General features: G+C 45.5%; 1 protein-coding gene across 4 annotated transcripts; it reads left to right on the forward strand.

Moving 5' to 3' along the window:
• Positions 1-2: 2 nt before the first annotated feature.
• On the forward strand, positions 3-21,894 carry rsf1a (remodeling and spacing factor 1a). 4 transcript variants are annotated; one of them, XM_055147932.1, is made up of 18 exons: positions 3-164; positions 969-1,060; positions 1,175-1,267; positions 2,075-2,280; positions 3,313-3,407; positions 3,561-3,626; positions 4,472-5,369; positions 6,016-6,115; positions 6,428-6,580; positions 7,103-7,207; positions 8,238-8,317; positions 8,391-8,439; positions 9,659-9,759; positions 10,391-10,449; positions 12,115-12,370; positions 19,252-19,436; positions 19,971-20,141; positions 20,899-21,894. In XM_055147932.1, exons 1-18 carry the CDS (start codon positions 11-13, stop codon positions 21,186-21,188), a joined length of 3,153 nt encoding a protein of 1,050 aa, XP_055003907.1. In that variant the 5' UTR covers positions 3-10; the 3' UTR covers positions 21,189-21,894. The 4 variants fall into 4 exon arrangements, 3 of the variants coding, with proteins under 3 accessions (XP_055003907.1, XP_055003908.1, XP_055003909.1); XM_055147933.1 differs by lacking the exon at positions 3-164 and adding an exon at positions 217-249; XM_055147934.1 differs by lacking the exon at positions 3-164 and adding an exon at positions 292-390.
• The last annotated feature ends 249 nt before the right edge of the window (positions 21,895-22,143 follow it).

Genomic DNA, 22,143 nt, shown 5'->3' on the forward strand with positions numbered 1-22,143 from the left:
GCCTGGAAACATGGCTGCTGAGGCGGCGCTCAGCAGCTCCGGTCCCTCGCTCTGTCCAAGCTTTGCGGTCGTTTGCTCCTTTATCGAGCGGTATGGAGCCGCGCTGGACCTCCCTGAGATGTCTTTCCCACAAATGGAGACATATTTGCGGGATACATCGACAGGTTAGAGCGCGGTGTGATTGCTGTTAGGGCCAAGAGGCTGTGGACACGCTGCGACACAAACCCTAGAAGGGCCACCGTTACCCCGGTCAGCATCACCTCTTCATCTTCACTGATGATGATGAGGGACTGTGCGTGCGGGGCCCCCATACAGGCAGCGGATGGAGTTAGCTGTCGACACGCCTGAACTCTCCAGGCTGGAGACACAAATTAGCCATCGTACTTTTCAGTGAGACTAGTTCTAAAAACGAATAGTACTCTGTCCACCTTCTGTCAAAGTGAAAGAGCACGTAGGCTGCCATGTCTCAACCCTTAGGTTCAGCTGTTTGATGCGCCGTAAGAGTCCAGGTGTAGGCCTGCGCTACTGCCTCACAAGCACAATGAATGGAGAGATGAGATGGCCTAGGCCTTTAGCCTCGAGCTCTTCTCACTTTCTGTCTCTCATTGAACTCCTTGGATTAAACGTGGGCATCCCTGGCTATGATAGTTACCTATGTGTTTCTGTTTTTATAGCATAATCTTTTCAGCTCTGTAATGCCCTCAGTAATATCATGTGGCACTGTTAGGCTCAAGGTTAAAAGTAGAACTGAAGAAGCTACTTGGACGAGAGGTATTCCCTCTTAAAAAACCTTTGTGCAGTTGACAGAATTCAGTTTTCTTTTGCCATGCTTTTTTTTTAGTTAATTCTCATAAATGACCAGCTTGTAAAATAAGCCAGTAAAAAAAATGTGAATTTTCAATAACATAAAATGTGTATTACAAAACAACATGAATTATTGTCTTGATGTTGGCTGTTTTCTCTCCCAGTTCCCAGACCCCTGGTGGAGCTCCACGTGAAGCTGCTCAGGAAGCTGGGTAAGATGGTGTCTGCTGAGCGCTGGGAGAAGAACCTGGCAAAGGTGAGCCTGGTCTGCTCCTCTAGTGTGTGTGAACATCGTACAGGCTGCACTGTCAGGGCTCAGTCAGCACATGCATTTAACCTACTGGTGTATTTGGTCATTTCTTTTCTGTAGTTCTGCCAAGAGCTCAACAGCACCTGGGCGTGGGAGCTAGAACAAAGGGGCTACCAGGAGATGACCATGGAGTGCAAGTCTGGAATACTCAAAGTATGTTCCCAAACATACTGCAGCTGTACATACACAACAAAAATAGGCCTATTCTTGCTTTAAAAGTTTTATATTGTGCAAAACAAACTCAGCTTTTAGCTGTGTAATAATACAGTTATCTCCTCAAAAGCATACCTGGAGTAGTGTTTGTTTCATTCACACATGCTTGAGTAATCGTGGATTAGATCGATAGAAAGTCTCTAATATCTGCTGGTGTGGAGTGAAGCAGTTTCAATGAGGCTAAAACAATAGCTGTAACTTGAAAGTGAGGCAAATCCAGAGCTGAAAACACACTGTAACATTTCCTGTATTACCACTTAATGACAGCATGAGGAATGTTTTCAGTTTGAGAGAAGAACTCAGCCTAAATATACAGGGTCAATGTGAATGAAACAAAACACTATTCCAGGTATTTTTGCAATGAGGAAACATTACAGCAGATGTGAAAATAATGTAACAGAGTCTTTAATGTGCTCATACCTGTTGATACTTGTTTCCTTAGGGGTGGATGATCTTGACAAAATGTTTATTTTTCAAATTGTGGGTTCTTTCAATGACATTAATCAGACAATATTTTAGGAAACCATCTGATATCCTCTTCAATTGTCTTGTTTGAGAACTGTGCATTGTTCAAAATATATACCTCAGTTTGAAAGATCACACTGACGATTTCTGTCTTTTTTTTTTTAGTTTGATCACATTTTCAATAATCTGGCACCTCTTTTGTAATGCTTGTGTACAATCATAGTTAGTACTCCTCTCAGCACACAGCTCTGACCTTGTCCCCTCTCTAATACCCCTTTGCAGTACTTGTGCGAGTGCCAGTTTGATGACAATCTGAGGTTGAAAATGTCAGTGAATGAGGAGGAGCCAGAGAGCATGAGATTGCAGCCAATTGGTCGAGATCGCCAGGGCCACCTGTACTGGCTGCAGTTGGACCACGAGCACAACATCCGCCTGTACACGGAGGAGCAGGACGACTTGGACGGCTCCACTTGGAGATGCATCGTCAGGTAACTTATGGTCAGGTAACCCACGGTCAGGTAAACACTCTCCACAGCCTTCTTCATGCTAGAGATAAGTATGTTCTCCCATTTAGACCTTTTCTTCAGCCAGCCAGATTTTATCTTTGGCTTTCCTTTAGGCCTCCTATGTCCTCAGGAGCACCATCCTAATATATTCACTATTCCTCCTCTTTACAAGTCCAAGTGTGGTAAAAACACAATACGTTCAGTGCAGGATATGTAAAATCTAGGTCATGATAATTATTATATCAAATATGGATGCCCCATGTATGGTACATGAGATAATCATTTTATGGGATATTATAATATTTGTTGTTTTTTTTTGTTTAAGTTTGTTGAGAATTTGTGGTTATTTTTTGGCATTGGATTAGATTTGAGTTGAATAAATACCTCCTATGATTTATTATTAAACTTAAAAAGTATTTGATTCTGCTTTTTATTTATAGCAGCTTGTGTTTTTTGTATTGTGCACTTATAGAATAGATTTTTGTGGATAATTCTGCTTTAGTATTATTGTGTAATTGGCATAAATTAATGTCAGTATTAGCGTTTATTGTCTATTTTAGCCATATATATTGCACTATTGTGACAGGTCTGTTACCATCTGAACACAGATGCAACATCCTGCCCCCTCCTTGGTGCAGAAAGGTGCCCAGCCTAAATGGCCTAAATTATGGCATGCCTGGTTTATAGTGCCTGTACTCGAATAGTTGTATTTCTGTCTTTTCTTGTTTTCATCTTTGTCTAAAGCCATAAAACATGATCAGAATTCCATAGAAATATTACTGAGCAAAACTAGTATCATGTATTTCTTGGGAATGCTTGCTAACTTTCTACAGTCCTGTCTCAGGACCCACCAGGCATAAAAACCTATATATTTTTGGTACCTCACTGTTTTTCCATACCACAGTAGTACAGTAATAGTTTGGTTGAAAACTGTAGCTGCCCTACTCCACAGTTTATTAGATAAAGTCAGCAGAGATCTTCAGACTCAGGCATGTGATATTTTACCACACACAGGTCTCGGAAGGATCTGGAGGATGCCCTGAAGCTCCTGAAGGCCCAGGTGGAGACAAAACCAGAGCAGACACACCATGACTGCACTGCCACTTTGGGTAGGCTTCACACCTACATGTCTATTTGCTGAGCTCTTTTTAATGTAGAAATGTATTTTTATAGAAAAGTGAACATCTTATGCGTTTGCAGAACCTACAAGATTCCGTACTGTTTGTGTGTTGTGATGTCATTGTCCTCCTTTCCTCCCACAGAGAAGAACCACTGCAGTTCAGAAACAAAACCAGGTGACTACATCAAACAAGAGCCATTTCCCAAAGGTACTTCTGTTCCACAGTACTTCTCACACCACCTATAGTACATTGTGAGCTTTGTGAGGCTCAGTGCATAAGAGCAGTTTGGTGTAGTGAGATTCTTATAATAATACCAATGCATTAGTCTGATACAGCACTTTTCAAAACCCTCAAAGTTTACAAGTGTGTGCATTATTCATTTGTTCTGTACGCATAGTAACAGTTACAGGTGCCAGGTGCCCTGGGGCAGACTGACAGAAGCGAAACAGACAATCTGCACCATCGGCTCCTCCCACCACCCATCACTTACTCAAATGTTTTGCCTATGTGTTACAATTACAGTGTCCACTAGAGCCACTGCTGCCTCTCTGTGGCACCTGGAATTCCCAGTGGTCTCCCATTCAAGCACTAACCAGGCCCAGCACTGCTGAGCTTCTCAAAATGCAATTTAATTTAACAATCAAAAAGTAGTATTTTAAAACCATAAATTTAAACAACTATATAATTTACACTTGATTGAGAGAGTGCATTTCAAATTTCATAGTCATGATCTACTGTATCTTTATTTCTAGATGCATCCTCTAATCTAATAATGCATTTACTGATAACAATTCTAATGGTGATTTATTCTTAACTGGTGCAAGAAACGGTGCAAGAAACAAAAATCAGTGTTCAAATAATTTCATATTTTTGTCACTTGTAGACTCAAAGTGGAAAATGTAACCACTACCTTAACTCACACCTTACAATATATTACTAGATGTAAGAGTAGGAGTCAGAAAATGTTGTCCAAATCTGTATCTTAAGTCAACTTACAACTCTATAGCCCTGTCCCTTGACCTGTGAGTGTGTGTTTGTGTGTGTGTGCACAGAGCTCCAGCAGCCGTGCCCTGTGCTGGCAGAGACAGAGAAGCCGAACGAGTGCAAGCCCCCTGTGTTTGATCATCATGTGCGCACCATCACTGCAGTGACCACTCTGAGTCAGAACACCGTGTCCGTCCTCAGAGCACCCGGAGCGCTCAGACCGGAGATACATCCTGGCCCCGTGAAGAGCAGCAGCCAGCAGGCCACCATCCCCCTGAAGAAGAGAGAGCTCAAACTGTCTCAAGACTATCATAGCAACCTCCTCCTGAACAACAACAGCAAGTGCAGCATCATTGTGGTCAACCCTTCTGTCATCCAATCCACAGACTGTCCAAGCTCCTCCGGGCCCGAGCTGACCAATGGGAGTGCTCCTCTCACTATGCCCCATGCGAGAGAGTCTGGGGCCCCCGTAGAACATGTGGGCGTCATCCGAAACCTTCATGAGACTGAGAGACAGTCTCAGCAGCCTACTGACCGGTGCGCACAGGAGCAAAGGGAGGCCAGGAGGGAGTCTGTGCTGGTTCAGAAGACACATGCTGTCAAAATCAACTGCCAAGCTCCAGTGCTGTCCTCAGAGCCTCCTCATTTCTCTAAGGAGGAAGAGAATGTAGAATTAATGGTAGAGAAAGATGACAGGAGCGAGTGTACAGATACTTTAGAGAAGGATGGTGCAGGAACACAGAGTACTCCAGACCAAAAGGAGGACAAAGCGGAACTCAATGGCTCTGTAGTCTCGGACACGCCTATGGAGGAAGCTTCATCTGAGCTTCAGAAAGAAGGCATCCGGCTCAAAATCAAAATCCCACCGCACCGCCAGAACAAGCTGCGTGCCAGAAGTGCCAAGCAGCAGCAGCCCGAGGGAGGGGAGGGGGAGGCCCCGCTGAGGAGGTCTGCCAGGATCTGCAGGTGGGTTTGACACAGGACGCAGCATCCAAAATGAAAATATAAAAAACTGCATCACACACTCAGGTGGCAGATTGGCAGGTGGCAAATAGCCTTTGTCAGATAACCTGGGTCTCACCTGATAGGTATGTGCAGCACCCGGAATTGAGTTCTACATGTTTATCAACCTGAAACAGCTTGAGAAAAGACTAAACATTGCAACTAATATTTGAGTGATTGGTTGAAGCATTACAACAGTGGAACAAACCGAAAAATCTAACTTTTGTTACATCCAACTGAGAGAAAAACAATCTTCCCTGTCCACAAATGCACAAGGTGCCTCCCTCTGCACCTACCTCCATCAACATGTTTGTTTTGGTTTGCTCAATGTTGATTCCTTATTTATATAGAACATTTGACCAACACAAAGTCTCCAAAGTGCTGCACAAAGAAAACACAACATCAGTACATTTCATAAAATACAGCATAAATACAAATAAGTCAATAGAAATACTAAAATACACAGACAAAGGCAAATTGTTGTGCAGTTTTTCGGTTTTCAATGAGCTTTTTCTTGCAAATGCACCTCTTCAAGTATATAGATGAGCGTTAGTGTTTTGTTTGAAGAGAATCACCAGTAAAGAAGTAAAGTGTTTGAATGTGATCTCAGGCCCAGCTCCAAGGCTGTGGAGAGCCAGAGGAAGATTGTGGGACAGAGTTCCAGTCCAGTCCATCCCCCAGGGTGTGCTGTGCAGACCAGGAGACGGAGGGTAAGGCTAACTACAGGAATCTGTTGAATTAATTTTAGACCATGTTTAGGCTTGATAAAGTTCAGGTTAAGATCTGAAGATCTGGTGGTACTTGAAAAGCCAAATATTAAAAATCAAATAAGGTTTTGGAACTTGTTTACAAATGGTTGCTAGGTAACATACTGCTGTACATGTCCCACCAAAAGGTAAAATGAAAAACTTCATCAAAATAAAATAAAATAAAAACAACATCAATAGGAAAACCGGAAAGGAAAAAAAGACAAACTATAATATGTAAAGTAGTCCAGCCCTAACCCAAAGTCTTTTTCTCAGGGGCGTCCAAAGTGGTCCAAAAAAGCCAAAGTGAAGCAGGAGCCCCAGGAGGAGTACAGGGAGCAGCCAGAGGAGCCGGTGGAGGAGGGAGAGGCAGAGTCCAGCACGGCAGACGCATGCACACACTGTGGACTGGCCAACCATCCTGAGCTGGTACACCTGTGATTTTACCGACAATACATAAATGCCTAAAGTAGGACTGCCCTATTTTGGAAAGATATCACATTGTGATTTTTCAGTCAAGCATTTCAATTAGATCTATGATTTATGTTTTAATTATAGGATTCTGTTCAAAGTTCACATTTTCAACACTTACATTAACAAAAAGACTATGAACAAACTGAATGCTGAAGAGTCACATTTCAGAATGTTTGTACAGATCTAAACTACAGGGTTAGTGGTTTTATGCAGAATCAGACAGAAGATTTTGTTGTTTGTGAAGGAAATGATGGTACTTCAGAAAATGCAGTCTTTAAGATTTGCTAATTGCATCCATTCAAATAGGGACTTCAATTCAGTTGTACATGCTCGTACATGTGCGTACATGTGCGTACATGTGCGTACATGCGCGTACATGCGCGTACATGTGCGTACATGCGCGTACATGCGCGTACATGCGCGTACATGTGCGTACATGTGCGTACGTGTGTGTACGTGTGTGTGTGTGCTCCTCAGATCCTGCTGTGTGACGCGTGTGACGTTGGCTACCACACGGCCTGTCTGCGCCCTCCACTCATGTTGGTACCAGAGGGAGAGTGGTTCTGTCCTCCCTGTCAACATGTGAGTCTGACGTTGCAACTAGATTGTATCCATGTGTTCTATATTCTTTCTGTACTACCGGTAGCTCTTTATCCTGATTGGCTTAAAGATGGCATTATCATGCAAAATCAACTTTTTGGAGCTTTGTCCCATGTTATAACATTGTTACCTCATCAAAAACATGGCTGAAGGAGTTTTATCTGTCATCCCTGCCTCTAATGACCTAGACCGGGGTCCTATTCAAGTCCTCCTTATGGTTAACAGTATCAGTCTGTACAAGGCTTCGTGCACAAACCCTCATCACCTATGCTCCCACATGGCCATTTTTCATAAATGTGCTGAAGCATGAAACCAAACAATACACCACAACTTGACAAACCGGATGCAATGTGCAGTAGTTTCATTAGTGGGATGCACACTGATCATTATGTGATAGCATGGTCTTTAAAAAGGGCTTTAAAATGAACCATCAGGCTGTTAAAATCCATCCATCCATTTTCTTCCACTTTATCTGGAGCTGGGTTGCGGGGACAGTAGTCTGAGCTGGTAGGTCCAGACTTCCCTCTCCATACACACGTCGTCCTGCTCCTCCTGGGGAACCCAAGGCGTTCCCAAGTCAGCCCAGAGATGTAGTCTGTCCAGCCTGTCCTGGGTCTTTCCTGGGGTCTCCTCCCGGTGGAACATGCCCAGATTACCTCCCCAGGGAGGCGTCCAGGAGGCATCTAGAACAGATGCCTGAGCCTCAGCTGGCTGCTCTTAACGTGGAGGAGCAACAGCTCTACTCCAAGCTCCTCCTGTGTGACTGAGCCTCACCCTATCTCTAAGGGAGCACCCAGCCACCTTGCGGAGGAAACAGATTTCGACCGCTTGTATCGACGATCTTGCTCTTTCAGTCATTACCCAAAGCTCATTACCATAGGTGAGAGTAGGAACGTAGATTGAGCGGAAAATCTGGAGCTTTGCCTTTCAATTGTTAAAATGTCTTTTAAAACGCACATGGAGCTGATGGAGCTTTGGAGCTGACTACTGAGTACGTGTGTATTCTCCTCAGAAGCAGCTGTGTGAGCGTCTGGAGGAGCAGCTGACCACTCTGGACTGTGCCCTGAAGAGGCAGGAGCTGGCTGACCGACGGTAAGCCTTCACCCAAAGCTCCAGCCACTCCTGTAGCTCCTTCATATCTGACCTGAGCCGTGTGTGTGTTCAGGAGGGAGCGCCTGGTGTACGTGGGCATCAGTCTGGAGAACATCATACCGGTGAGACACATAGACCTGTACATATGTGTGTATGTCTAAAGGATGCCTCGTATGGGTCTCCAAAATGTAGACAAGCAGTCAAACATGTCTTCTGTCCAATCAGAGGATTGTATTGAAAATGTGTACTTTTGTAGTAAAAAATAAGATTAAAATGTACTGTTAAAACTACAGCTAAAAAGTACATTTTTGTTGCATTAGATCAGCCTTTTTTTATATATAAAACTCGATAATTAAATGGTTGTTGAATTAATTAGTTTAAAACCACAATCTGCATATTCTTCGAGCTATGGTCAATCAGAGCAGGCGATTGAGACGTGTGTACACAGTAACTCAGTACAAGGAAAGGTTTAAAAATGTACTCAAAAAAGTGCAAACTCTGCTACAGTATTACAGTAACATGAGTATTTATAAGTAGCTGCTTTTACATCCCTGTTTTTTCCTTTCAACCACATTGGCCTACAACAATTGACATTGTGCAGTGACGTCACTCTGGAGGTGTTCTACATGTATCTGTATGGTGGAATGTTCAACTGTTACCACAGTTAGGATTATTTTAGGATTAGAATTAGATTCCTGTTAGGATTTAATTCCTACGGTTACCTGTTTTTGTGGCTACATGGCTCATACACAAAGTTTTTGAAACTTAGTTTTTTAGCTCAGTTTTTAACATCATATCATGGGATTTTAACCAACTAAGAAGTGCACCTTGTTCAGTTATCGGGACACAAGTAAGGGACTGCTGGATTATGTGAAATGAGCTGTTTGTTTTTCCTGCATCTATGGAGACTGTGCAAGAGGCAGGCTAAGAAGCCAGTTATGGTATAGACATTGTAGAAGCAGCGGGCTTTTTTATGTGGCAGCAAATGTGGCAGAAGACCTTCTAGAGGAAATATTTTGAGGGAATGAATCATTTCATCACCAACTGAATCACCAGAGCAGAGTAAGAACAAGGCCTTTTCTGTTGTGTTCACCTGCTCCCCCCTGTACACTGTAATTTAACATGTTTAACCACACAAATCAGCTCAGCTTTGTGGTCAGATTGTGTTCAAATAAAGCTCAGATCAAAGTCTAACAAAGCCTCAGAGAAAGCAGTGCCTATAGCTTTACATCCCCTGGGACCTTTTATGACATCAGCTGCAAATTGTCAATAGTCTGGTCACTGAATGAGCACTTTTCTGCTTTGCTTTATGTTGAGTGACATGCTTCTGTGTGTTTGTAGGAGGAACACAAAGTGGAAGAGAAGAACATAAAGAAGAAGGACGCCCGGAGGAGTCGCCTGGGGAGACGTTCCACCAGAACCAGGAAGCTCATCAGCTACAGGTGGCCCTATTCCACCCAGTCTCTGAGCATCTTACTCAGACACTCAGAGACTTTATGATTTCATGCTTTTGTCATTCCTTCTCCGCACTGGGTGCTGGTAAGCATCCACTGCCATTAGGGATGTCACAATATCCATAATCCACAGTTTTACAATTATTCAAAATGATTGGCACAGTGAACATACAACAGTGAAATCACCTCACCACAAGTGTGTAAACCCAACACACCTTCACTAGAATCATTTGGATCATTTCAGCCCTTATATTGCCAATCTCTACTGAACAAAAGATAAAAGGAGCTGTTCACTTGAAAAGTTCCACTACATGACATCGCGAGGTGGAACAGGGCATTTTGAGCGTTTATGATATTTTACTTCTAACAGCTGCATTGTGACCTGAATGGTTACAATTACCAAATTATTTTGACATCTCGTTTCCCTGCCAACTGTAGGCTTTGGGCGTGAAGTCTCTTGCCCAAGGACACAACAGTAGCATGCAGTGTTCAGAGCTGGAACTGAACTGCTGGGTTGATGGACTTCTGCCCAGACCACGTCGGTCCAGTCTAGCATGGGAGTAGACCTCAGTCTTTTTAATAGTGGCTAATACTGACTTCTTGTGCTGATGTCTTGTAGGTTTGATGACTTTGATGATGCCATAAATGAGGCCATTAAGGACAACAGAGACCTGAGCGGTGAGTTGAGCGATGATATAGAGAGTGGTACCGTATTTTCTGGACCATAGGGTGGCCTCTTAAACCTCCAACCCCATCAAAAAACGACTGTGCGCCCCACAATCCAGAGCGCCCTATACACGAATCCACTCAGGTGTCCCAGCACGACTTAAGTAAAGTACAAAGCCGCACCACCCACAGAACACGCAAACACACACGGAGCAGACAGCGACTGCACAGCGAAACACACCCACAGACACACTCATCACTCCACGCCGATGAGGAACGGAACGAAGGAATGAACCAAAAAAGCGAGTGCAATGTGCCACTTCTAGACACAAGTGAACAACTGAGTCACTGCGAACACGCCGACAATCCGTTGGTCCCAGACAGCACCCTCCTTACACGCCACAACTGAACAAAGCCCAGAGTCACCGTGAACGCCACAAACAAACAAAACCACTCACCCATCACACTGTTGTATTTCCTTTACAGTCCGGTGTGGTTTATTTGTGGAAAAAAGTTAGAAAATAGACCATTCTATCATTTCATAAAATGATAAAATCATGATGAAAACCTGTGATATGCACTTTAAAGAGCAAGTTATAATGTTGTGTTGTCATCGAAAACCTGTCTGAAGAGGTTTTAGATGTCATTCATGAATGTTTGCAATGTCTCCGAGGCCCTATGTGAATCTTTCTTACAGTGAAGGCCAATTTACGGTCCAGCGTCAAATCGTCTGCGTCACGACGCAGCGAGTGCATCGACGCGTACCCCCTACGCAGAGCCTCTGCGTTGACCGACGTGCACCTCCGAAATTTTCTAACTACGCGTCGAAACGACGCAGACTGCAGGAGAAGCGACGCAGACGATAAGAGCTGTGATTGGGCCTCTGTAGACATTTCCTGTACTCGGCTTTCCTTTCTTTCAGTATGCAGCTTTGCGCATATGTGTTTACGTTTTACAGAAACAAAACTTAAAACTGCATGGCTAACTTACATAAACTAAGCGCTCAAAAAACAGATCGCTATTGTGTCCTGACGCGGTCAGCTTCTGTCGGACTTTAAAAGGACACGACTCAGTGAAGTGTTCTTTCTGTGACAGAAGGATAATGTAATAATGAGTCTGTTCTGTGCTTTTATCGTGTCGGAGATGGAACTTTTCAGAGATTATACGTCTGCAGGTTACACGCATAGACTGTATATATGAATGGACATATATCGTCGCCCCCTAGCGTTTTGGCAGTGAATTACTTCACGGTGCACAGACCTCGATGCAGATCCATAAATAAAAATCGACGGTGACAAGGCGACCGCGGCAGTGCTCGTTGAGTCGACGCAGAACTATATTTCTGTAAGATCCTGTGCAGTGTTCTGACCACAAACCTACATCACTCATGCTCCCACAATACAATTCACAACACTACACAACAACTTAATAAACCTGATGTGATGTGCAGTAGTTAAGTTAGCAGGATGATGTCACTCTGAAGGGGGAGTCAGGTTGTCCAAAACAAAAGTGAAACTTATAAAACTTGTTAATACATTGTTTCCAGTAACTATAGCATTTTAAATACAATAAAAGAATGAATAACGTGGTGGTCTAAATATGTTATGTGTTGTTCCCTAGAAGCCAAATCCCCTCTTTAAGTTGTGCCTTTTAACCTTGTGGTGTTGTTGGCTGCAGGAAGATGCAGCAGAGCCATAAGCTCGGTGTCAGACGAGATCGGGCTCTCAGGGCTGTCACACAGGCCTGACCCCCAGAGACGTGACCCCCAGAGACGTGACCCCCAGAGGCCGGACCCCCAGAGGCCGGACCCCCAGAGGCCGGTCCGCTGGCCCGCTGGTCGTGTGAGGAAGAAGAGGAGACGACGACTTAATGACCTAGAGAGTGACAGCACGGCAGTGGACAGTGAGGAAGATGAGTACCTGCTCAGCCACAGGTACAGCCCCCCACCCCCCACACCAGCACAGGTACCTGCCCCCACACACACACATGCACCATTTATTTCTTTCCCTTTGCTCTTCATGCTAAGTCACTCCCTCTTCAGAGCATTATCACAGCATGCATCACATATGAAGCTACTGCTCATCACAGCAGGTTTGTCAAGTTGTTGTGTACAGTTTTGTATCATGTTTTTGAATATTTAATTCAATTCAAATTCAAAAAGTTGAATTTCCATAAGAACATATGAAAATTTGTTCGCAATTTCAATCAAAATTTTGGATAATTCTCAGTAACAAGATTCACTCTCATTTGCACAGGCTTAGTCCGATTGTGCTGAAATTTGAATCACTAATGCATGATCTTGGCCTAAATATAATCCTCTATAAAGCATATGGAAAGTGAACACTATAGCGTCCCCTACCATACACATGAAAAGTCAACATTATCGGATTTGTACCAAATTTGTGAATTACATTCTATGATTGACTAGAAGCAAAACATATATTTCTGACACAGCAGGGGTGCAAAGACATTTAAAAACATTTAAAGGTGCACTATGTAAATTTTCTGGTGGATGATGTGTTGGCCTGGGTGGCCAAACCGGAAGTCTGCCATCTTTGATTTTTTTTAATATATTTTTTTTAATAAACACATGCAGAAATTTAGATAAATGGCAGGATTAGATGAGGAGTTAAGGTTAGGATATGGGCTAGGGTTAGAGCTATGACTAGGGTTAGGTTTAAGTTTAGGGTTGGGCCTAGAGTTTGGGCTTGGGCTAGGAGTTAGACTTGGGGGGTTGGGGTTTACAGATATTAGGGTTAGTGTGAGGCACAGCGTTTGCAGGGCTTGGTGTTTGTAGGGCGCAGCGTTTGCAGGGCGCGGCGTTTGTGGGCGAGGGCCGTTTGACGCCACTGGCGGCTTTAATTTTAATCATGTTGTCACTTTGAATCTTCTATATTAAAAAATAATAAGATTAAAGGAAAAGTCCTTGCACCATTCACAATTGTGATAGACTTGCTTGTGAGGTGGGTGGTGTATATGTGTGTGAGGCGGGTGGTGGGTGGTGTATATGTGTGTGTGAGACAGGTGGTGTATATGTGTGTGAGGCGGGTGGTGGGTGGTGTATATGTGGGTGAGGCGGGTTGTGTATATGTGGGTGAGGCAGGTGGTGTATATGTGTGTGAGGCGGGTGGTGTGGTGGTGTATATGTGTGTGAGGCGGGTGGTGGGTGGTGTATATGTGTGTGTGAGGCAGGTGGTGTATATGTGTGTGAGGCGGGTGGTGGGTGGTGTATATGTGGGTGAGGCGGGTTGTGTATATGTGGGTGAGGCAGGTGGTGTATATGTGTGTGAGGCGGGTGGTGTATATGTGTGTGAAGCGGGTGGTGTATATGTGTGTGAGGCGGGTGGTGGGTGGTGTATATGTGGGTGTGAGGCGGGTGGTGTATATGTGTGTGAGGCGGGTGGTGGGTGGTGTATATGTGTGTGTGAGGCAGGTGGTGTATGTGGTGTGAGGCGGGTGGTGGGTGGTGTATATGTGGGTGAGGCGGGTGGTGTATATGTGTGTGAGGCGGGTGGTGTATATGTGGGTGAGGCGGGTGGTGTATATGTGTGTGAGGAGGGTGGTGTATATGTGTGTGAGGAGGGTGGTGTATATGTGGGTGAGGAGGGTGGTGTATATGTGTGTGAGGAGGGTGGTGTATATGTGTGTGAGGCGGGTGGTGTATATGTGGGTGAGGTGGGTGGTGTATATGTGTGTGAGGTGGGTGGTGTATATGTGTGTGAGGTGGGTGGTGGGTGGTGTATATGTGTGTGAGGTGGGTGGTGTATATGTGTGTGAGGTGGGTGGTGTATATGTGTGTGAGGCGGGTGGTGTATATGGGGGTGAGGCGGGTGGTGTATATGTGGGTGAGGTGGGTGGTGTATATGTGTGTGAGGTGGGTGGTGTATATGTGTGTGAGGCGGGTGGTGTATATGGGGGTGAGGTGGGTGGTGTATATGTGTGTGAGGCGGGTGGTGGGTGGTGTATATGTGGGTGAGGCGGGTGGTGTATATGTGTCTGAGGTGGGTGGTGGGTGGTGTATATGTGGGTGAGGCGGGTGGTGTATATGTGTGTGAGGCGGGTGGTGGGTGGTGTATATGGGGGTGAGGTGGGTGGTGTATATGTGTGTGAGGCGGGTGGTGGGTGGTGTATATGTGGGTGAGGCGGGTGGTGTATATGTGTCTGAGGTGGGTGGTGTATATGTGGGTGAGGCAGGTGGTGTGTATATGTGTGTGAGGCGGGTGGTGGGTGGTGTATATGTGTGTGAGGCGGGTGGTGGGTGGTGTATATGTGTGTGTGAGGCAGGTGGTGTATATGTGTGTGAGGCGGGTGGTGGGTGGTGTATATGTGTGTGTGAGGCAGGTGGTGTATATGTGTGTGAGGCGGGTGGTGGGTGGTGTATATGTGTGTGTGAGGCAGGTGGTGTATATGTGTGTGAGGCGGGTGGTGTATATGTGTGTGTGAGGCAGGTGGTGTATATGTGTGTGAGGCGGGTGGTGGGTGGTGTATATGTGGGTGAGGCGGGTGGTGGGTGGTGTATATGTGTGTGAGGTGGGTGGTGGGTGGTGTATATGTGGGTGAGGCGGGTGGTGGTGTATATGTGGGTGAGGCGGGTGTGGTGTATATGTGTGTGAGGCGGGTGGTGGGTGGTGTATATGTGTGTGTGAGGCAGGTGGTGTATATGTGTGTGAGGCGGGTGGTGGGTGGTGTATATGTGGGTGAGGCGGGTGGTGTATATGTGGGTGAGGCGGGTGGTGTATATGTGGGTGAGGCGGGTGGTGTATATGTGTGTGAGGCGGGTGGTGGTGTATATGTGTGTGAGGCGGGTGGTGTATATGTGGGTGAGGCGGGTGGTGTGTATATGTGTGTGAGGCGGGTGGTGTATATGGGGGTGAGGCGGGTGGTGTATATGGGGGTGAGGCGGGTGGTGTATATGTGGGTGAGGTGGGTGGTGTATATGTGTGTGAGGTGGGTGGTGTATATGTGTGTGAGGTGGGTGGTGTATATGTGGGTGAGGTGGGTGGTGTATATGTGTCTGAGGTGGGTGGTGGGTGGTGTATATGTGGGTGAGGCGGGTGGTGTATATGTGTGTGAGGTGGGTGGTGTATATGTGTGTGAGGTGGGTGGTGTATATGTGTGTGAGGTGGGTGGTGTATATGGGGTGAGGCGGGTGGTGTATATGGGGTGAGGCGGGTGGTGTATATGGGGGGTGAGGCGGGGGTGGTGTATATGTGTGTGAGTGCGGGTGTGTATATGGTGGTGAGGTGGGTGGTGTATATGTGTGAGGTGGGTGGTGTATATGTGTGTGAGGCGTGGGTGTGTATATGTGGGTGAGGCGGGTGGTGTATATGTGTGTGAGGTGGGTGGTGTATATGGGGGGTGAGGCGGGTGGTGTATATGTGTGTGAGGTGGGTGGTGTATATGTGTGTGAGGTGGGTGGTGTATATGTGTGTGAGGCGGGTGGTGGTATATGTGTGTAGGGTGGTGTGTATGTGTGTGAGGTGGTGTGGTGGTGTATATGTGTGTGAGTGGTGGGTGGTGTATATGTGTGTGAGGTGGGTGGTGTATATGTGTCTGAGGTGGGTGGTGGGTGGTGTATATGTGTGTGAGGTGGGTGGTGTATATGTGTGTGAGGTGGGTGGTGTATATGTGTCTGAGGTGGGTGGTGGGTGGTGTATATGTGGGTGAGGTGGGTGGTGTATATGTGTGTGAGGTGGGTGGTGTATATGTGTGTGAGGTGGGTGTGTATATGTGTGTGAGGGGGTGGTGTATTGTGTGTGAGGTGGGTGGTGTATATGTGTGTGAGGTGGGTGTGTATATGTGTGTGAGGTGGGTGGTGTATATGGGGGTGAGGCGGGTGGTGTATATGGGGGGTGAGGCGGGTGGTGTATATGTGTGTGAGGCGGGTGGTGTATATGTGTGTGAGGCAGGTGGTGGGTGGTGTATATGTGGGTGAGGTGGGTGGTGTATATGTGTGTGAGGCGGGTGGTGTATATGTGTGTGAGGCGGGTGGTGGGTGGTGTATATGTGTGTGAGGTGGGTGGTGTATATGGGGGTGAGGCGGGTGGTGTATATGTGTGTGAGGCGGGTGGTGGGTGGTGTATATGTGTGTGAGGTGGGTGGTGTATATGTGTGTGAGGTGGGTGGTGTATATGGGGGTGAGGCGGGTGGTGTATATGTGGGTGAAGTCAACAATAATCTCAGTTGACATTAATTTCTGGAGCATGTCATGTGGGAGCTTGGGTGATGCAGGCTGGGTTGTACTGGGTTGTGGGTGGAGCCTTGTACAGAATCTTACAGCTAATCATAAGGAGGGTCCAGGAGAGTTTGTTAAAATATGCAGACATACATGGATGACATCTAAAAGCCCTTCAGGCATGTATCCATGAAAAAAAATCTATTTTGCATAATACCCCCGTTTAGTCAAATGGTAATATAACAATTATTATTTTTGTTGAATCTATTGTATTGCTGTACTTCTTGGAGAAAAAAAAAAGCACTTTTAGACAACAGCTCTGACAATAGCATTCAAGACAAAATAATATATTTTTATAATGCCTTTTGATTAAAGAGGGGGAATTATGCAAAATCTTTTTTTTTTTTTTTCATCAAATACATGCCTGAAGAGGTTTTAGATGTCATCCATGCATTCCATTCCATTCCATTTTCTTCCGCTTATCCGGGGCCGGGTCGCGGAGGCAGCAGTCTAAGCAGGGACTCCCAGACTTCCCTTTCCACGCACACTTCCTCCAGCTCTTCTGGGGGAACCCCAAGGCGTTCCCAGGCCAGCTGAGAAACATAGTCCCTCCAGCGTGTCCTGGGTCTTCCCCGGGGCCTCCTCCCAGTGGAACATGTCCAGAACACCTCCCGAGGGAGGCGTCCAGGAGGCATCTGGAAAAGATGCCCGAGCCATCTCAACTGGCTTCTCTCAATGTGAAGGAGCAGCGGCTCTACTCCGAGCTCCTCCCGTGTGACTGAGCTCCTCACCCTATCTCTAAGGGAGCGCCCAGCCACCCTGCGGAGGAAACTCATTTCGGCCGCTTGTATCCGCGATCTCATCCTTTCGGTCATTACCCAGAGCTCATGACCATAGGTGAGGGTGGGAAGGAAGACTGACCGGTAAATCGAGAGCTTTGCCTTTCGGCTCAGCTCCTCTTCACCACAACGGTCCGATACAGCGACCGCATCACTGCTGAAGCTGCACCGATCCGCCTGTCAATCTCACGCTCCTTCCTCCCCTCACTCGTGAACAAGACCCCGAGATACTTGAACTCTTCCACTTGGGGCAGGGACTCTCCACCCACCCAGAGAGGGCAAACCACCTTTTTCCGGTCGAGAACCATGGCCTCGGATTTGGAGGAGCTGATCTTCATCCCAGCCGCTTCACACTCGGCTGCAAACCGTCCCAGTGCACATTGCAGGTCCTGGTTCGATGAAGCCAACAGGACAACATCATCTGCAAACAGCAGAGATGAGATCCTGTGGTCCCCAAACCGGACCCCCTCCGACCCCTGACTGCGCCTAGAAATTCTGTCCATAAAAACAATGAACAGAACCGGTGACAAAGGGCAGCCCTGGCAGAGTCCAACATGCACCGGGAACAGGTCTGACTTACTGCCGGCAATGTGAACACAGCTCCTGCTCCGGTCATACAGGGACCGGACAGCCCTTAGCAAAGGGCCCCGGACCCCATACTCCCAGAGCACCTCCCACAGGACACCACGAGGGACACGGTCGAATGCCTTCTCCAAGTCTACAAAGCACATGTGGACTGGTTGGGCAAACTCCCATGAACCCTCTAGCACCCGATGGAGAGTGTAGAGCTGGTCCAGTGTTCCACGGCCAGGACGAAAACCACACTGCTCCTCCTGAATCCGAGGTTCAACTATTGGGCGGATTCTCCTCTCCAGTACCCTGGCATAGACCTTACCGGGAAGGCTGAGGAGTGTGATTCCCCTGTAATTGGAACACACCCTCCAGTCCCCCTTCTTATACAGAGGGACCACCACCCCGGTTTGCCAGTCCAGAGGTACTGTCCCCGACCGCCACGCGATGCTGAAGAGGCATGTCAGCCAAGACAGCCCCACAACATCCAGAGACTTAAGATACTCAGGATGGATCTCGTCCACCCCTGGAGCCTTGCCACCAAGGAGCTTGCCAACCACCTCAGTGACTTCAGCCAGGGTGATGGACGAGTCCGCCTCTGGGTCATCCATGCATGTTTGTGTATTTTAACGAACTCTCCTGGGCCCTATTTGTATCCTCCTTACTATAGGCTGTAAGATTCTGTGCATTGTTCCAAACACAAGCCTACATCACCCATGCTCCCACACAACATTTCTCCATGAATATATAAAAACATGATAGAAAACTTTACACAGCATCTTGACAAACCTGATGCGACGTGCAGTAGTTTAATTATCAAAATTATGTTGTGAAGAGCTCTCGTGACCCTTAGAGCAAAGGGAGGGGAGCATTCATGTTCATGTTTTTTGAGTGAAAATAGTATTTTCAAAACAATAACAGGTAACATGGTGTTATAAATATTGTACATGCTAGCAGCTAAAACCCACAGAAGTGTAATACAGACTTAAATTATACTAGTTCAGACATAGCATGATTTCAATACTTCAAATGAGGAACTAGTTCTGATACTAGGTTTATTAGTGACTGCTATCTGGAAATCCATTTTTGGCAACCCAAGACCAGACTTTACTCTCCCAGTATTTCAGAGCTCTGTCAAAATATTGAACTTGTACATGTTTTTTCCATCAACAATAGAAGTTCACATGGTCCACTCTTGTGTCCTAGTGCAGATGATGTGTTGTGTTTCAGCTCGGAGGAAGAGGAGGAGCTGGCTGCCTGGGGGGTGGAGGAGGAGGAAGTGGACAGTGAGATGTGCAGCGGGGACAGTCTGAGCGGGGACAGTCTGAGCGGGGACAGGGCCGTTAGGAGACTGGCCAAGTCTCGAGGACAGTCCAGGAAGAGGACACGTGAGCTGGACAGCCCGGAGCACATGGGTATGCTCCTCACCAAAACACCTCATCTCACATTTAAACCTTTACAAGAACACGTGGCTTATATACTGTAGATAAGCTACGAGATGTTCAAAATAATATCATAATAAAACAAGAATATAGAATCTATAGTATCCGATCTATTGTAACACTTAAATGATAAAACAAACAAACTTACAGTGTAATTGTGTTAAAAGCATGTACGTAAAGTGATATTTCTGCACTTAAAGTGGGACTAAACACCTAAACTCCACCCACAACCGTGTTTCAGACAGAACTGACCTAAACTCCAGCCACAACCGTGTTTCAGACAGAACTGACCTAAACTGGACAGAACCTGAGGACTAAAGGGGAGAGTGAGGGGGGGAAGTCTTTATGGGAAGAATTATTTAAAAATAATTATAAATATTTATGTCTGTCTCTTTTATGTTATGAATTTGGAACAATACTAGTGCAAAAGTCTGTGAGTCCTGACACAGCGCCCAGTGCTGTGCCCACAGTGCAGTGTATGGGTGAACGTTCCCTGTTGTGTTGCAGGGTGCTCCAGTGGGAGTGACAGTGGAGAGGACAGCTCCAGGAGGGCTCTGCGCAGAGGTCAGCAGCAGCAGGTCAACTACTGTGAGAACTCTAGCTCAGACAGTGGAGCACCTCCTGCTGTCAAGAGTGTGAGGAGGCGCCCAGAGCCAGTGTCCAGTGACTACAGTGATGGTCAGCAGCACTCTCACACTCACACCCATTTTTGATGCAAATGCTAAACGTCGGATTAGAGTGACAGTTTGCAATGCACTTACAGTCTTTCATCAACCAATATGCCGAATCATATTTTTATATGACAAAACATTGTTGAAAAAACTTAAGCAATTTCTGAATCTATGACTAAAATCACAGATTTTGATTATGTGAACTAATTAGTGATGTCACAATGCAAAAATTTCAAACTCGATTTCATGTCAATTCCTATACATGATAATTCTTTACACAATAGAAAGTACCAGCATTAAATGTTAGTACTTTCTTTTATATTCCCATCTGTCCATATATCTATGTCATCCCTCAGTTTAAGATAATTCTGTCTCTTGGTCGTACAGATCATTCTAAAGCTACTCAGGAAAGGTCCATTTCTGTCCTGTGAATGGGACTTTTTTAGGATCAGTACCTGCTCAAATGAGTATCTCATTTGATACTAGTTTTAGTATTTATACTGAAAACTACTGAAACTAATGGAGTATCAGCTGATCTCTTTAGCTTAAGGGTTCTTTTTGCCCTTGTTTTAGACATGTCTTAGTTTAGCCCTGGTTTAAATCTGGAATAGTCCTGTTGTAGATATTGTGGTACTTGGAAAATCAGATCTTTTCATTGGCAGCCAGTGTCTTTAATGGCAAATCTTTCTAAAGGTTTGTCTTCTAGTCAAAGGTTGATTTCGTCTTAATTTGAGTAATAAGGTCCCCTCCTCTTGTTGTGTCAGTCTCTGTACTCTCCAGAGACTCAGAGGAGGACTGTGGTGAGGAGGAGGAGAGCAGACGGAAGAGACCCCAGGCCAGGCACCGGAAGAAGAGAAGGCATCGGCAGAGGTCCCGGCACTGTCCCCCCACCGACCCCGACACGTCAGAGGAGGAGGAGGAGGGGCCTCTGAGAAAGAGAGCCCAGCGCCTGGCCCCTGGTGAGGAGGAGCAGGGCCACAGCACAGGGAGGACAGGCAGACCAAGGGGCCGCAAACACAAGGGCCCCAAACACCATGGCTATGCCCAGTCTTGACACCACTGAAAACTCTGTGTGTGTGTCTTCTGTGATTTTAAAGGAGACATTAAGCTAAACCATCCATGTTACAGTATATTTTTTAATCACAAATGTATTCTTAGTTAGTTTTTTATTGTTTTGATTACACCTTAAATGGCCTTGACTAATGCATTCCAGGCCACTGGTAACTGGGATATTACCCACTGGAACGTTCCAAATTCTGGCCTCAGAGAATGAACTATGTAAACTTGTAAACATGGCTAATGCTGAACTGTAGGTTAAACATGTTCCTACATGTTCTTAAACATGCTGTACATGTCTCTGATGTGTCAAATAACAGAATATTGTCAGATGGATCGCGTGTTTACTTGGTTCAACTCTTTGATCCACTGTCTGTGGTGAGTAGCATTGTTGTAATAAGTCAGTTCAATTCATATTCCCAGCTGTGTATATTCCAAATAGGTATTATGAGTTTCAGCGGCATTCCAGGGCTTTTTTTTTTTTTTTTTTTTATCAGAGCAGTGAAATATTCCAGGTATCCATTGTCTGGAGACTCATGTCTTAGCATAATGTTGCTAATAGCTGGGCTGCCAGTATGTCTATGCCAGCAGAGGGTATCCAACCTGCTGTAAATGATGATTCACCAAGTTCATTTTCAATTGACTACATATACTTAAATCAGCACTCACTTTTGATAAGACGATGGTGGTATAACCAATCCATATTTAAGAAATTTAATATATATATATTATAGAAATATTATATATATATATATATATATATATATATATATATATATATATATATATATATATATATGCTAATTTGGGGATACAACTGTCTGATTTACTGGTTTATTTTTAAGCACTTTACTTTTTCCAATTGTATAGTTATTTAATGTATATTAAAATAATACAAAACACAACTACTATACTTTGTTTAACCATTTTAGCAAACAGGAGAGATTCAAATG

Source organism: Boleophthalmus pectinirostris, unplaced genomic scaffold (genome assembly GCF_026225935.1).
Source record: "Boleophthalmus pectinirostris isolate CB_2022bp ecotype Guang Dong unplaced genomic scaffold, ASM2622593v1 HiC_scaffold_9, whole genome shotgun sequence".
Classification (NCBI taxonomy): Eukaryota; Metazoa; Chordata; class Actinopteri; order Gobiiformes; family Gobiidae; genus Boleophthalmus; species Boleophthalmus pectinirostris.

Coding starts and splice junctions, on each gene's coding strand:
- rsf1a (XM_055147932.1), top strand. CDS start 11: ATGGCTGCTGAGGCGGCGCTCAGCAGCTCCGGTCCCTCGCTCTGTCCA. Junction 1,061..1,174: donor GGGAGAAGAACCTGGCAAAG/GTGAGCCTGGTC, acceptor TCTTTTCTGTAG/TTCTGCCAAGAGCTCAACAG. Junction 6,581..7,102: donor TGGCCAACCATCCTGAGCTG/GTACACCTGTGA, acceptor TGTGCTCCTCAG/ATCCTGCTGTGTGACGCGTG.